General features: G+C 44.5%; 1 protein-coding gene across 2 annotated transcripts in view; it reads left to right on the forward strand.

The window, feature by feature from the left end:
• LOC126525150 (squamous cell carcinoma antigen recognized by T-cells 3-like) overlaps nucleotides 1-15,455 on the forward strand; it is a 106,238-nt gene that overhangs the window by 72,290 nt on the left and 18,493 nt on the right. For both annotated transcript variants that reach the window (XM_050173204.3, XM_050173205.3), the window contains exons 17-19: nucleotides 6,496-6,647; nucleotides 9,074-9,157; nucleotides 9,923-10,015. In XM_050173204.3, the coding sequence (XP_050029161.2) occupies nucleotides 6,496-6,647; nucleotides 9,074-9,157; nucleotides 9,923-10,015 (329 nt within the window). The remainder of the gene's footprint in view (nucleotides 1-6,495; nucleotides 6,648-9,073; nucleotides 9,158-9,922; nucleotides 10,016-15,455) is intronic.

The following is a 15,455-nucleotide window of genomic DNA, read 5'->3' on the forward strand; positions in this document are numbered from 1 at the left end:
AGACACTAAGGACAACACAGGGGAAGTTACTTGTACTTACTAATTGAAATTATGAAATTATGAATTAATGGAATTGAAAGTGGATGAAAAAACAATTTGCCGTAGTTGTGGGAAACGATCCCACCTCTTCGCATTACGCGTGAAATGCTCTAACCAATTGAGCTACCGCTGGCCATTTCTCCATCCACTCCGCAGAAAGGATGTTCCACATCTGCCGCCAAGGTTTGTTAGTGGTGGCGCTGGCTAACATTTCCAAAGTTAGTTCTTGTAGTAACACATAAATACCCAAGAAAGTGGGTATTAAGATAGCGTGAAAGGTGAAAATGAAGGAGGGGGGGGGAGGGAACAGAATGGAGCCCACTATGTCCTCTTTTTCCTCCCTGTTCATATTAATTTTTTTTTACACTGTCAAGGACACGAGAGGAAGTAAGTTGATGCGATCCTCCTGTTTCATACAATTTTCTGGCACCAACATACGCGATCAAAAAAACAAGAAATGACCCGGTAGAATTACACTTCTTTTTTTACGGGTAATGTGTTCCTGAAAAACAACATGCAGCACATCACCAAACTGCGATTGTGTCATACGTTTTCCAGCTGCTAGACTCCATGCGAAGAAGAAAAGGCCCCACACATTAACAATTGAGAACAATACGTGCCCACCACGGCAGCTTCTCTGCAGTACCCACCTGCCCGTACCACATGAAAAAGGCGGCACGCACTCAGTTTCCTTTTCCCGTAGCAGCGAATCTCCTTGTGGGTCGTAGCGCATTGCATTCACAGCTATCTTCACCAACTCTATTGCAATAAGCATCTTTGCCTATCAACTTCACAGCGTATATGGCATAATGCTGTTGGAAGTGTATAACATGCTTTTAATAGGCAATACAGCGGGCAGTCATCCAAGTGCACAATCCTTTCCTGCTGTAGACAGTGTGAAGCGAGCATCATGTTTTGCTCTGGCGGCATCGTATTCTGGCTCAATTTCATTTTGGTTTTCTGTCCCTGTCTTAAAACACCACGCAACAGGAAAATGACAGAGTGCGTATCGGGTCACTTGAGCGCCATCCACCAGCTCAAAGCGCTTCGGCATCTCAAGCCGCAACGATCCCTGCCGAGTGGGCATGTCGAAACTATCCATCCAGATGCCCCGCCCAAAAAAGCTGCTGACCCAGGCCAAATTCAAGGAGTGCCAATGTAAGCTTGCAGAAGCGGCAAAAACAACAATGTGTATCTCAGACCGCTGGGACCCCACCAGCTCAACACGCGTCAATATCTCATGATCTCAACTACAGTTGAGCCCGCCATATTTTTTAGTCACTTCAGACTGTATGTTTTCCCAGTTAGTATGCTTTTTCTCGCATTATTTTTCAAATCACATGAACAAGGTTGTACTCAATATGTCTCACCTCTTGACTCCGAGAATATGTATTTACATTTAAACATCGATATAATGAAGTCAGTAAATTCAGCAATTTCTTTCATTGTATTACAATTTGATTATATTGAAATTCAATATTTTATGCAAATAAGTACAGTTGCCAATGGATTTTTCTTACACGGAAGGGGCCGCAATATTTTCAGCTATTGGCCATTTGGAAAAAGCAAATCGGGCTATTGAAAAAGTTATTTCGTTGAATTTGAGAGATGGGGGTGAAAGGTGATTATGATGAAAAGCATTATTTATCCCTCATTAAAGGGAAGGGGGCAACGGAATAGAGGGTGGGGGAAGGAACTACTTGAAGTAGGCCTCCTCTATCCTCTCAGCCCACTCCAGGATGGCCTCCTGAAGGTCGGGCCTCGAGCTGCGCAAGGCAGCCTCCCACTGCTCCTCACAAGATATTAATTGCTTGAGGAAAGGGGGAAGGGGGTGCTTAGGGCACCCCCACATGATGTGGTTTAAGTCAGCATTGGGAGAGACGCAGAATTTACAAGAGGAAGAAAGGTAAATGGAGGGATGAATGCGGTGGAGGAGGTAAGGGGAGGGAAAGGTGCGAGTCTGCAGCAGTCGTCACAGAACTTCACACCTGTGCGGGGATTTGCCCATGAGTGGCGGAAAGGTTAAACGGTCTAATCGGTAGTGTGTGCAGATGTCAGGGTAGGTATAAGCCGATCCCGCGCTGTAAACGGCGCCTCCTCCATGGCGAAGTCCGACACATCTGATGCCTGAGCCCGGACTGTAAATTCTCGGGCACTGGCATGAGCCGCCTTGTTCCCGGCAAGGCCCGCATGCGCGGGAGTCCAGATTAATGCCACAGTTTGATGGAAAGGATGGGCGGTGGTGAAAGATACAGTTTCATGCTATGTTGAAAATATCTTCACATCGGTGGAACGAAGTGAAACCAATCACACTTTTGCATCCACTTCACCCCTGTGGCTCATAGTGTCGCCTGTAGTGGGATGGCGCTATCATGAAAAGCACCGGCAGCGGGAAGTGAATGCTTTGTCTGCCTCTTGCTTCAACGCGTCTCTGAAACTTGTTGCGAAACCTCCAGCGCTAAACGCATGGGAAGACAGTGTGCGATGCCACGCCATCTCAGCACACGCAGTTGTTGCACACGCGGCATATTACCTCTAAAACAGGGCACGTGGGCTGTGTATATGCAGCTGCAAGCGAAGATGAGACGCCGCCAACCTGCCCTTTACTACCTCCCCTCTCCCCCGCTCTCGCACGTGCTCGATCCCATTACTGTGAGCTCGCTCCTCTCCCTCCCTTTCCCCTTGCTCATGTGGGAAGATGGCGCTCATCAAGCCACTATCCTTGTCGACTCACCCTAACATTATTTCACTCATGCCTAAAGCATTCAGGGTGCAGGGCACAATAGGATCTTATGGCACTTAGACTTTATACGGAACATGGCACTGCTCTCGGTCGCGGTGCACGATTTGAGAGGTGCATTTGCAAGCAGACGCATGTAATTCAACCATTTCACCAACTGCGTCTACGGAAGTTTCTATTTGTAGTCTCGGCATTCCATTGTGGTGGCAGTGAAATTTCATGATATTGAAATGGTGGATAAGTGCACTTCGTTATATTTAGGTTCAAAATACGTAGTGTTTTATTGACAAGAAACTGTGAAAAGTTCTATGCTTCGTTATAGTATCAAGAATTCTGTTATATATTGAAGTTCATTATATCAAGGTTTAACTGTATATTCAAGATGCCTGCTAAAGAAAAAAAGACGATTCGGGGGTTTTATGTGCCAAAACCACAACATGATTAAGAGCCCCGCAGTAGTGAGGCACTCTGGATTACTTTTGACCACCTGAGATTCTTTTACCCTTTAGTCCCCAAAGTAATTCCAGAAAAACATACAAAATATCCATTTTTTTATGTATAGTAATATTTTCTTTCTCATTCTCATTCTGAATATATATTGCCCGATTGGTTTCCAGTTAGAATCCTTTGTCATTTTTTTTTATTTTTTGAGAGGCTGTTCTTGCAGGCAGCGTTTCATCAATGCCGACCAGAACTTGTCTGTGTTGGTGAGAGTAGCACATCAAGCTAAACGAGTGTGGCTCGTCATTGTCCATATTGGTACAACTTCCCATGATGAGTACAGCTTGGGATTGGAGGTTAAAGGTTTGACCTGTACCCTATGCACTGTACGCGGGCGTTTTTGCATTTTCCACCCATCGAAATGCTGCCGCCGCAGCCAGGCTTTGATCCCGCACCCTTGAGCTTAGCAGCACAATGCAGAAGCCCCTCTGCGCCACCCCTCATTTGCAAATGTTTGTCCCCAATTGTACAAGTCTGCAGCAAGAAGCTTTGCCACGTGCGACTGCGCTGTGGAATGCTCTTCCTGATAACATCACTGACATTTAACAACCCATTAACCTTCAGACAAAAGATCAGTGTAATATTTGGCTATTACTTAGCTAAAAACAAGTATCTGTTTTAGTTTTGTTATTCTTAACTTCGTTGTAGTGTATTTATGTAAGCATTTGTGCTAAGATTGTTTGCTTCACTGTACGCTGGAAAGCTAACAACTGTTAGATTACCTACCTTTCTTTTTATCTTTATTTATTTTGTGTTCTTTGTTATTTGATTCTCGTTCTGTTCATATTTACATAACAAAAAACATGTTTTTGCGCAACAATTGTTATCTGTACGACCCCGCTCATGCAATACTCCTGGAGCCTGTGAGGTATATGAAATAAATAAAAATAAACTTACTTTATGAGAATGTATTCTTATTCAAATGATCAAATTATTTGTGGCCTGCTGGGTTCGTGTCTGAATTTTGTTCAGTTCAGCCCTGATTTTTACAAATTCCAATTGCAGCAAGCCCTCCTGTGTACGGTGGGTGGGAAACATGCATTTCTGGACACTCCGTGGTCATGCTCATCCGCCTTTCATGCCAACAAAAATTTCAGAACAAAAATTTTGGGATGACCTGTGCAACTTCTAGTGACTACATGTCATTCACAGCTGACAGTGTGGTTTAGTAAGAGCTCTGCCGACACTTTTGACTTCAGTGTAGAAGGCAAAGTGCTTTCACGAGGTGCAAAGGGTGAGGGTGAGGGATTTGAGGAGTGGACGGGAAGCAGCCAGGATTTGCGCCAAATGTGGCAGACTGCTGTCACACACACATGCATGCGCGTGCACAACAGACAGGTAGACAGAATGAAGGTCAAGTGCCCTTTTGTGGACTTGTCATGTGCCTTGCGATGTCCTTGCACCTACATGCATCCTGTATTGCAGGGCATTTCGTTTTTTCCGTCTTGTGTTCAGATACTTGTGAAAGTCGTGTCAGAGAAACTGGTTGGGGAACATGAAGAATTGGGATACGTAATTGGTCATTTATGACCTGAAGAGGGCAGCGCACAAGTGGAGGAGGATGAGAAAGGGTGTGCAACCTTTATGATACAAAAGCTGCACCAACAAAATACAATACAGACGCAAGAAGTAACTAAACGACACAAACAGCGATGTTCAGTTCTTTCTTGTGTTCAAATTTTTTGGGTTGTTTTCCTATGAACTCGCTCAGTTTTCTGTCTTATAGCATTAGGCACAATCTTGTGTCGGTTAGCGCTTGTGTTCATTGCATCCTTCTTTATTCCTCTCGTGCATCGTAGCCTTGAAGCCATGGCAGGTGAAGGCCACTGCATAGTTACCTTCCTTTAGGCACTCCTCCGAGGTTTTCACCTTACAGGCACGGTTAGAATATAGGGGTCCAAAGGAACAGCTGGCATGGGCGCACCACCACTTACAGACAGAGTGCCAACAGCGTTTTGTGTGTTTTTATGTTTTCATTTCGCATCTGGTCCAAGTTCAGAGATCGAACTGCTCGGGCAATTGAGCAGCCTCGGTATATTTATTTCTGAGTATAAGGTTGTGGGTTTGAGCTTCGATTGAAGTGGCAATGTAAGGCGCAAGTCCCAAGCCTGTGGTGCACTCCAATGAATGCAGGGTGGTCAAAATTTATCCTCAAACTTCCACTGTGGTATTTTTCGGGGCCAGGTGGCACTTTAGGGCGTCAAACACCTGACCAAAACCAAGGAATCAATTGCGGTGAGGAAGGCGGCAGCGGTCACTCTGCTCACTTTTCCATGTACGCAAAATGCCGTGTATGGAAATTTCACGAACATCAGAGCTTTCGTCTTTAGACATAATGTGAGTGATAAGAATGTCAGATGCACAAGCTGACTGGGCCGAATCAAACCCAACAGATCAAGGAACCTGGACAAGCAGCTCGGGAAACCGAAGAAGCAATAAAATACACAGTGCCCGTCATTATGTACTCTATGTTGCTACATGAACATGATGCATGCAACACAAGTATTAGGTGCTCATGTATACTGCGTAAACAAACTGAGGTACCAGGCACAGCTGGTACTTTACTACGATTCAAATCTCTCGGTTGAAACTGTAGATCTCTGGCGGGAAAATGTCCCTGTGCATTTGTTCGCATCGATGTTTATAGTCGGATATGTTATCTTGCACAGGCACAGAATGGTATGCAGTGCTGCCTATAACACCCACCCTATGTATGATGCTTATCTATTCTTTCCACAGAAAGCATGGATGCGCATAATCCACATACACACAGTATAAGCACTATAAGGGTGTGCACTCAGCCTTAAAAGTTACAGACAATCAAATAATGACATATCCATTGCAGATAATCAGTTCATGTGCTGCCAGCATATTTGGATGACCATTCACTGGCACCTCTGAGACTTGCAATTTTGCTTCCGGCTTTTCTTCGGCCAACCCTTCAAAATGTGTCATCACTCATGATGAAATGACCACGGGATCAGATATGACTGCACCCATGTAACAGTGTTACAGAGCATGTAAAGTGGTCAAGTAAAATGTACAAAAGAAGAAAAAAAATCAGCTACCAAAATATGCTCACAGCCATTATAGAATTGCCGTGTGTTCCTACAGCGAAGTGTATAGACGGCATCATTGACTGTTCTCAAGAATGAGTTTGCTGAACTGTCTTCCTTTTTTTTTCTCTCTTTTGTTCCTTCTTGCCAACTGCATAGCCGAGGAAGAGGAACAGAGTGCGGGCAAGAAGGAGTCACCCAAGCATGGTGAGGTTGTGAAACCAGACCCACTCAAGGAGATTCGCACTGTTTTCCTCAGCAACCTGGCCTTTGATGTGGAAGAAGAACAGATCATGGAGGCCTTCAAAGAGGTGAACCTTGACTGAGTGTCACAGACCCTGGCAGGAGGCTGCAAATATAGTACACGAGAATATGGCATCACAATGCTCACAGCTTGATAACTTGTTCTTGTAGGTGGCTAGTAGCTAGCTGACTGCTGCTGTTGCCGCCGCCACCAAACACTAAATTTGTTTTAATACTTAGGATGTTGACTGTGCATTAAAAATGTTGCTGACTTTGTTCACTGTGAAGACACCGTGAACAGGTGGCCTCATTTATAGCTGTAGCAAGGATGATCGGTCCTGCAGACAAATGGAAATGTTTTAAAGGTTTTTCATAGTATGTTCAGAGAGCCAGAATTTCAGTCGCCATTATGCATTGATTCTACAAGAGGGCGGCACTGCGACTGGTAGGTCCAAATGAACGAGCAGGTCCAAAGAATACCACTGCTGTATCGGTGGGCAACTGTGTTTGTAACCTGTTGATGTTAGTTTTGCCCTAAACAGGCCTTAAATTAAAAACTAACATTGGTGTCAGTATGACAAATGTCAACAATCTGAGAATCATGCATTTTACAATGATGATGATAATAAAAATGTTTTTATTAAGGAATGGCTCGAAGGCCTATCACGTGGAATAAGAAGGGTAAGGAGGAGGCACATTTAGAGCCGTCCTAGGAGCTGTGCATCCGTGGTGAAACCCAGGAGCAAATCCAGAATAACCTTTTGAGGTTGTTTCGCCGGCTTCTGTCCTCTAAATTTATCAACCTCTCCTGTTGCTTCACGACGGTCTCATTTAGTTCTTTAACAGTTTTTGTTAACTTAGCTATGCTATTTGCTTGATCCCTAACAATTTGAATGCTCTTTTCTACACACTCGAGCCGCTCACTTTCCGAGGCTATCTAGATCCTTTTGAATTGCTTTTTGCCCAACGCAAAGCTCCTTCAACAAAACCTTAGTGTCAGGCCCGGGATTTAGCACTACATCACCCGACAACAAGAGGCACATAGATGCAAATTCGGAAAAAAGCACACTCGGGCACTGCAGCACTACAACAATATGGTTGTCGTTTCTGTAACCAAATTTGGTATAGTAACTGACCTGCTTGAGGAACAAAAATCGCTGATTAGACGGCATGGCGGTTGCGGTGCTGCCGTGCCCACTGAAGCCGACTCCCAAAGGTGCCAGCTTTATAGGCTTGTCCCAGACAGCAGTCGTCGTTCCATGGCATCCGGGTTTGAGGCTGTCCAACGTTCCAACGCTGATACCGGCCGTGTCAGCAGCCGATCCGACGATGCACATGTCTGGGGCTTGCGCTTGACACGATGCGCAAAGCAGCAGTACCTGCGCGAGGAACAAAAATAGCTGATTAGACGGCATGGCGGTTGCGGTGCTGCCGTGCCCACTCTCTGAATATTGCTCCAAACTGCTCCAAAACACAGTTTTCCTTGCTCCAAAAATTGTTCCAAAATTACTTTGGGCAGTCCCACCCCTGCGTTTGTTAAATGCCTTTGCAGACAAAAACAGCCGCATGTCCCCGGATCTCAAATTCATCGGCTACTTCTCCGTCGCATTAGTCACCCAAGCTTGTGCACTCGAGCAAACTGTACACTGGAAAGGCACCGTGTTATTGCTTGAAAACAGGTAGCTCACTGCTCTATGTGACGAAGACTGCCTGAGAAATGTGACTTCCATGTGCCCACAAGGACTGTTGCCGGTGCATGTGTTTTTATCCTTTGTCCAACTCCCACGATGCCGTGGGGCAACAACAGTGGTGACCGGCAGGTGATGTGTTTGTTGGCACCCTCATCTGTGAACATTGCATATGTTGTAAATGACCACTGGTTCGCCGACGTTGGCTATTGCTTCTAAATGACCTATATTGCTACCTGCTAGCATGTGTACTCCCCAAGCCTGCTCAGATATTGAGAAACTTTTCTGTGAAGTCGCCCCATGTTCTTACATCTAAATAAAAGAAAGCACAAGTGCAGGTCATTGAACTTAGTACCTCCAAAGTCTCCACGTATGTCTACGTGTAAGTGAAAAGCTCCTCAAGCGTAACATACCCAAAGAATGCTTGTCATATTAATAGGCTGATGATGATCACTATGGGGGGGTGTACCTTGCCCATCAATGGGCAGGGTAAAGGGCCCTCACCAAAAAAAGTAAAGGGGGCAGGGGAGTGCTCACTGCACACTCAATTTTGTCAGTTCAAAAGTGCCATGCCCCTCTGGATCTTCCAGTGGTCCCAGTGGTCCTGCCATGTTAAAGGGAAAGTGCTGCTGTAGTTAAGATAACAGTCTCTACTTGCACCGGAATGTGTGAAGAACATTTTTACGAGGTGGGGCATGTCTCAGCAATGGATGTATGCACATGTTGAGCTTCACATTCCACGTGGGGCTAATTCTGCAGTTTTATTTATATGTTTATTTACTGTTTCTCTCTTGCAAAAATTACAGGTTGGTGAAATTGAAGAATTGCGCCTCGTCCGAGACTACAAGGGCAGATCAAAGGGATTTGGCTATCTGGTCTTCACACACATGGTAGTGTTCAATTTTTTTTTTTGTAAATATACTCTATATAGCAATAATTTGCTATATTTGTACACTTTGTGCAAGACAAGCCTAAACAAAGCTTGTGATCCTTAAGCCACTGATTATAAAAGTGTTACAGGAGAAGACTTGGTGGGGCGATTAAATTAGGAAATTCACAGGCGCTAGTTGGAATCGGTTGGCGCAGGACAGGGGTAATTGGAGATAGCAGGGAGAGGCCTTCGTGCTGAAGTAGACATAAAATAGGCTAATAGTGGTGGCAATGGTGATGGTTATGATGATTTATAGTGCACTTCAACATGCACAAAACATTCTGTTGAATTTTCTTCTCTAGAGAATCTTAGTGGTGCTACTTTTCCACACCATTCTGTTGGGACAATTTGAGTGACTTCCCAACTGTTTAGTGAGTCATTGTAGCCATAAAAACAGGATTATGCATTTGACAGTAGTTAAGACTCAGCCTGACAGCTTTCAAGAAAATTTATTGCTTGAACATGGCTGAATTGCTACAAGGAAATGCTGACACTATTGGTGGCATGTCTTGGGCACAAAATTTTGAAAGATATGTGCAACCTTTTCTTGCTCCTCTAATAAACTATCTTTCCTTTTCTGCCTTAGACATGCAAATATAGTTATTAGTTTCTAATGACCACTGTGCAAGTCTAAAATAATTTCATGGATCATTTAGTGTTTCTTCAATGAATACAATGAACGATAAAAAAGAGCAGCTTGTATTGCTTTGTTACCCTCTTCTAGCAAAATGTGGAGGCAGCTCTGAAAAGGGACCGCACTCCCGTCAATGGCCGGCCTGTCTTTGTGTCTAAGTGCAACGAACGAAACCAGTTCAAGGTGAGCACAGCAGAGTTCATGTATTGATCAGTTCACTCTGAATCGGTGATGAACAGTGTAAAATACTGTAAATTATATGAAGTTTACAATTACAGTACACATGCAGTATAAGTACTGTAATATACTGCATATATGTATGTATATATATATATATATATATATATATATATATACACACACACACACACACACACACACACACACACGTGACATTTTGTCACTCAATGCTTCCTGTGTCCACTGCCTTGTATTGGTGCCAGGCACGTACTCAGGATTGTTTTTCAGTGGCGGGTATCATCGGTAGCACCATTGGTATCATCGACTAAGCAGCCGACTACCGTGCCTAGTAAGCCGACCAAAGCCAAAGCCAATGCAGCTCTTGCATTTCATGCATGTATTTCTACATGGTGCACCTTGTTGCTGCTGCTTGTGTGTATGATTAGTGTTGACTAGGCCGTCTTGTGTGCGGTGCACTGTGTAAAGTTAGAATCTTCGGATGCTTGATGCCATGGCGCTATCAAAGCCCAAGAAAAGGTATTTGCAGAAGTTTTTGCGATCTTATACTTCTGAATTTCCGTGCTTTTTAACATCAGGAAAAGGAGAACATTTTGCATTGTGTACAATGTGTGGATGCGATGCCAGTGTGTCTCACAGTGGCAAAGGCGACCTGAAACTGCACGTTTCCATGGCGAAGCATCAAAGCTATGTTCGCACCACTGAGCAGCAAGGCAACATAGTGAACTGTTTCCGGAACAAGCGTGACAACAGTGTCATACGTGTGGAGTGCCTGTTTACGGGATTCCTCGCCGAACGCAACCTACTCCTTAGTGTCAGCGACCACGTTGGGCCTCTTCGACGGAAAATGTTTCCGAAATGCAATGAGGCGAAGCGCTATGGATGTGGACGCAACTCTGAAACGCAACTCTGAAGAATGCGGAGGTGGCCAACCTGAAATTTATTTCATAGGAATCGCTCTCGAGTCTTTGTTTGTTTATTCAGAGTTTCTCTCAGCTGCTGCCCCGAGATTCCAACAAATCTGCTGAAGACGCTTTAGATGCTCTTGAAGCTGAGTTTGCCACACTACAGGCGTACAGTCTTCCAGAGGACATTATGAATGAAGAAAGGTGGGATGTGCAGTTGTCTATGGTTGGAAAAATGAAAACACTGATAGAAAAAATTTTTTCACCAAGTTGCTAAGGTGATGCTGGATTTACTCGTGATACTGCATAGCAAGGCAGAGTGTGAGAGGATTTTTAGTGCAGCGTGAGAAACTAGGACTGAATTCCACTCGTTAATAAGCAACACAACTCTCCAACACCTGCTGCTAGTGAATGGCTGTCAGTCTGGACCAGGTTTTGAGCAAAGCTACTCCGACAAAATTTGAAGTGAGCAAAGTCTGCTACTGCAAGGTCCCTGCAAAAGACTCATTGAACACTGCCTGAAAGTTTGAACGAACCCCCCCATTGGCACGAATAAACAGTCTCCCGATTTTTGACCTCGCCAGGTTGCAGGTATGCAAGTATTTTCTCAATGACGCTGTCCTTTGTTCCAATGTATTGCGCAGGAGCAGCTGTCACCGGTCGTGTATTCTGAGTAATTGCTCCAAAATTATAGTCGCAACAGAGAGCACATATAAAAAGCAAGAGTTCTGCAAAATATACGAGGGTGAGTGAAATGAAAGTGAGCCAATGCGAATGTATGACAAACGGAGTACTTTATTTAAATGTAGTCTCCATGAGCATTTAGACATTTGTCCCACTGACTAACGAGTCGCGTGATTCCTGTCTCATAAAACTCCTTGGGTTGCTGCTTCAAAAAGTCTGCAACTGACTCTTTCACGTCATCCTCCGACACGAATCTGGTTCCCTAGAGCTGTTTTCTCAATTGCCCCAAAATGTGGAAGTCGCAAGGCAACAGGTCTGGGCTGTATGGCGGATATTGCAGCGTTTCCCACTTGAACTTTGCCAGTTTGTGTTAACCACATCAGCGACATGGGGATGGGCATTGTCGTAAAAGAACATGGCCCTATTCATCTATTTTCCACTTTGTTTGTTCTTGATTGCGACACGCAGCCGATCCGGCATTTCAGAATACCGGAAACGATTGATAGTCTCTTCAGGTTTAGCGAATTCGATCAATAACGGCCCCTGACGATTGAAAAAGAAGTCAACAACACATTTCCGGCCGAAATGACGGCCTTTCCTTTTCTTGGGGGTGGTGAATTCGAATGTTTCCACTGTAAGCTTTGCCGTTGTGTTTCAGGCTCGTAGTAGTGGCACCATGGTTCGTCACCAATCACAATTGCAGACAAGAAGTCGCCGCCCTCATTGTGATACTGGATCAGATGAGTCAAGGCAGCGCCAAACTTCTCCGTCTTCTGGCGGTAGATCAAAATCTTGTGCATCCATTCCGCACACAGCCGATAACCGAGATGTTCATGAATTATGGCGTGAACCGAACCGCGACTGATGTCCACACGCTCTGCCAGTTCATCGATGCTTATCCTCTGTTCTTGTTTCATCAGCCCATCAACCTTTGCAATTTTTGGGGGGGTGATTGCATGATGGCTTTAGCCGGGTCTTGGATCGTCCTTGCAACTTTCATGTCCTTCTTTCGACCGTTTCCTCCAACACTTTACAGTGGCCAATAAGATGCAATGTTCAACGCACACGTCATACGGCAACTAATTTCTTTTTGGGAAACACCTTCAGCTATCGAAAACCTCACGGCACCACGCTGCTCAACTTCTGAAGCGTCCATTACGTCACGCAACCATGTTCAACCCAGTCTGTGAGAGCATTAAAAAACATTTATCCTCATTCTTGTGTGTCACTTTTGTAAATGAGAGATGCCTGTGTGCTACATGCATGCCTCGCAGATAATGAACCCAACCATTATTGCACGAGGTGGGTAGGCTCACTTTCATCTGACTCGCCCTCGTACATTATAAATGCGAAGATACAATGGATTATACAAATGCAAAGATACAGCTTGATAAAGGGCAAAAAAGTGTCACTGGAAACAAAGTTCACTGCATGTATACACAAAACCTCACAACAAGATATTTAACTATACTTTTAAGTCTCCAATAAATCTACGTATCTAAGAAAAATTCAGTGTATATAGTGCATCAAACAAGGCAAATAAAAAACATGTTGTGCAATCACAAATTCACAGAATCCTAGATCTTGCTCCTATTCCATCCACTCCCCTCGATGTATCGCGCATGACGGAAGGCAGCGCACTTGCTCCCCGCTTTTCTCTTTTGCGTACACAAGACTGAGCCACAGAACACCTATACAAAGTTAGAGAAGGGAAACTGTACCTTCCACAGTGCTACGGAAATAAGCGTAGCGGTGGCGTCGTGAACTAAAGTATGCGACCACAGGTGGCGCTGTACAACAGGAAACGGAAACGGGGTTTTGCACACGCTTTACCAGGTGTTCTGTGGCTTTACTGGGTTTCTGGCTGCTGCGCCTCGATCGTGCTCCCGCCAGTTTAGTTGCTGTGTAGCAAACGTAGCGCCTACATATTTATGTAGGCGCTACGTTTGCCACACAGCAACCAAACTGGCGGGAGCACGATCGAGGCGCAGCAGAATACATGTAGCGCTGAGTCATATCGAGTTAAGGCACACTCTAAACTGACTTTTAAGGGCATCCTGAGCGGTTTTTCGTTTATTACGCCGCCGTTGCCCTGAGTTAAATTGTCCCGCCGCGCTCCAGCTGTTGCATTTCGTGTAGGGCTACGACAGAATGCGGTTTCCAGGTGGCACGATGGCCTCGACTGGAATAAACGCACACGACACCAAAGATTGAGTAAGCCTGAAAATATTTTATTTGCATTTTACAAGTACAACAAAAAGCACACGTCTACGCATCCACACAAACGCGGTTACATAGTCAAGAACATAGTCAAGAAATAGCTCATTAATAAGGGTAGCACAAACGCACAAGAAAGAAGACCTAAGCTACAAAACGCACGGTCGGCTGCTAAGTATAATAATTTCCCTGTCATCATCATCATCATCATTTATTTTCCTTAAGGACCCCTGTCGGGGTATTACATAAGGGGGGGGGTTACAGAAGATAAGGATAGAAACAAAGATATGGTTACAATTTCTTACAAGACTCAGCCTGTGGATTCGCATTAAAACAAACAAACAACAACAGCAAAAAAGCCAAGAGGCACACTGAATAGAATGCAAGAGCAAATCAGCAAAACAGTCACAATGCGAGACGGCAATCGCAAAAGAATGAAGGCACAGTACGGTCATTATAAGGTTAGGGTTTAAGGTGATCAGTAAGCAGCTGCTTGAAGATAATGGGGTTGCGCTCATTGACAACTCTATCTGGTAAATTGTTCCACTCTATAATGGCGCTAGGCAAAAACGATTGATTAAAAGAAAATGTTGAACCATGCAAGCGCTGGATGCTGCAAGAGTTAAAAAGGCGACGAGATGTACGGGTTGGTGGGATTAGAAGCCTTCCATGCAGTTCGGGGAAGTTCACTTTTATACAGCATCTTTACAGCACTACCAGGCCGGGTAGTTTGGCGGAAAGAATAACGCAACCGCTTATACGGCCGTCAGCTGCCTCTTCCTTACGGGTGTCATAATTATCCTAATCTCCGCATCAACGTCGTGCAAGTTCGCATACAGGTATCTGTATCTGAACCATATGTGCCAGCTTAATACACGTGTAGTGAAATTATGATAACCACTGCGTCTTATCAAACGTATTGGTTTTGCAAATGCGCATTACAGCTGACGGAACGACATACTGTAAGTGAAGCATAAGAGAGCAAGGACAAAAGAAGGATACAACACTTGAAGAAATGAAGAATTAGTAGGCATACAGCAAACAAGCGATGACGGAGAACACACAATGATGCATCGGGTGTTCTGTGACATCGGTTTGCGTACTTGCGGTGTTATGGAGATCAACGGCATAAAAACGTACCTTCAAGCGTACTCCCTCAACCTCCGCCGCATTCATTATGATAATCAACGCCTAAACAAAATGAGGCACTATTCTTTGCCAAGAGTAGACCTTTTTACAGCAAGTCTATGTAATGACTCGCAGACGAAACCAGCATGCTTTCGAAAATGTTTTACCGCCGTAGTATTCGAACGCCAACGGCCAGGAAACACATCGATACCAATAGGCTGTCGGCTGTCGGTGGTTAATCGAACACAAAAACCTTGACGCTATGACTAAAAAGCAGCTTCAACAATCAAATTTTTAAAAAATCAACTGCCTATTTGCCTGAGGTAAAAAAGCATCCTTAGACACCTCGATTGTTCATGTCAATGGTTTGTGTAAATTAAAAAATTCAGCATGTTTAGCGCCCCTAGCAGAGAAAGCACAAATTAAAGTAGTCGACCAAATTACAGTAGCTCCACTAGCGCGCTTACGCTGAAACGCGCCTCGATTGATTT

The sequence above is a fragment of the Dermacentor andersoni genome, chromosome 3 (genome assembly GCF_023375885.2).
Source record: "Dermacentor andersoni chromosome 3, qqDerAnde1_hic_scaffold, whole genome shotgun sequence".
NCBI lineage: Eukaryota > Metazoa > Arthropoda > Arachnida > Ixodida > Ixodidae > Dermacentor > Dermacentor andersoni.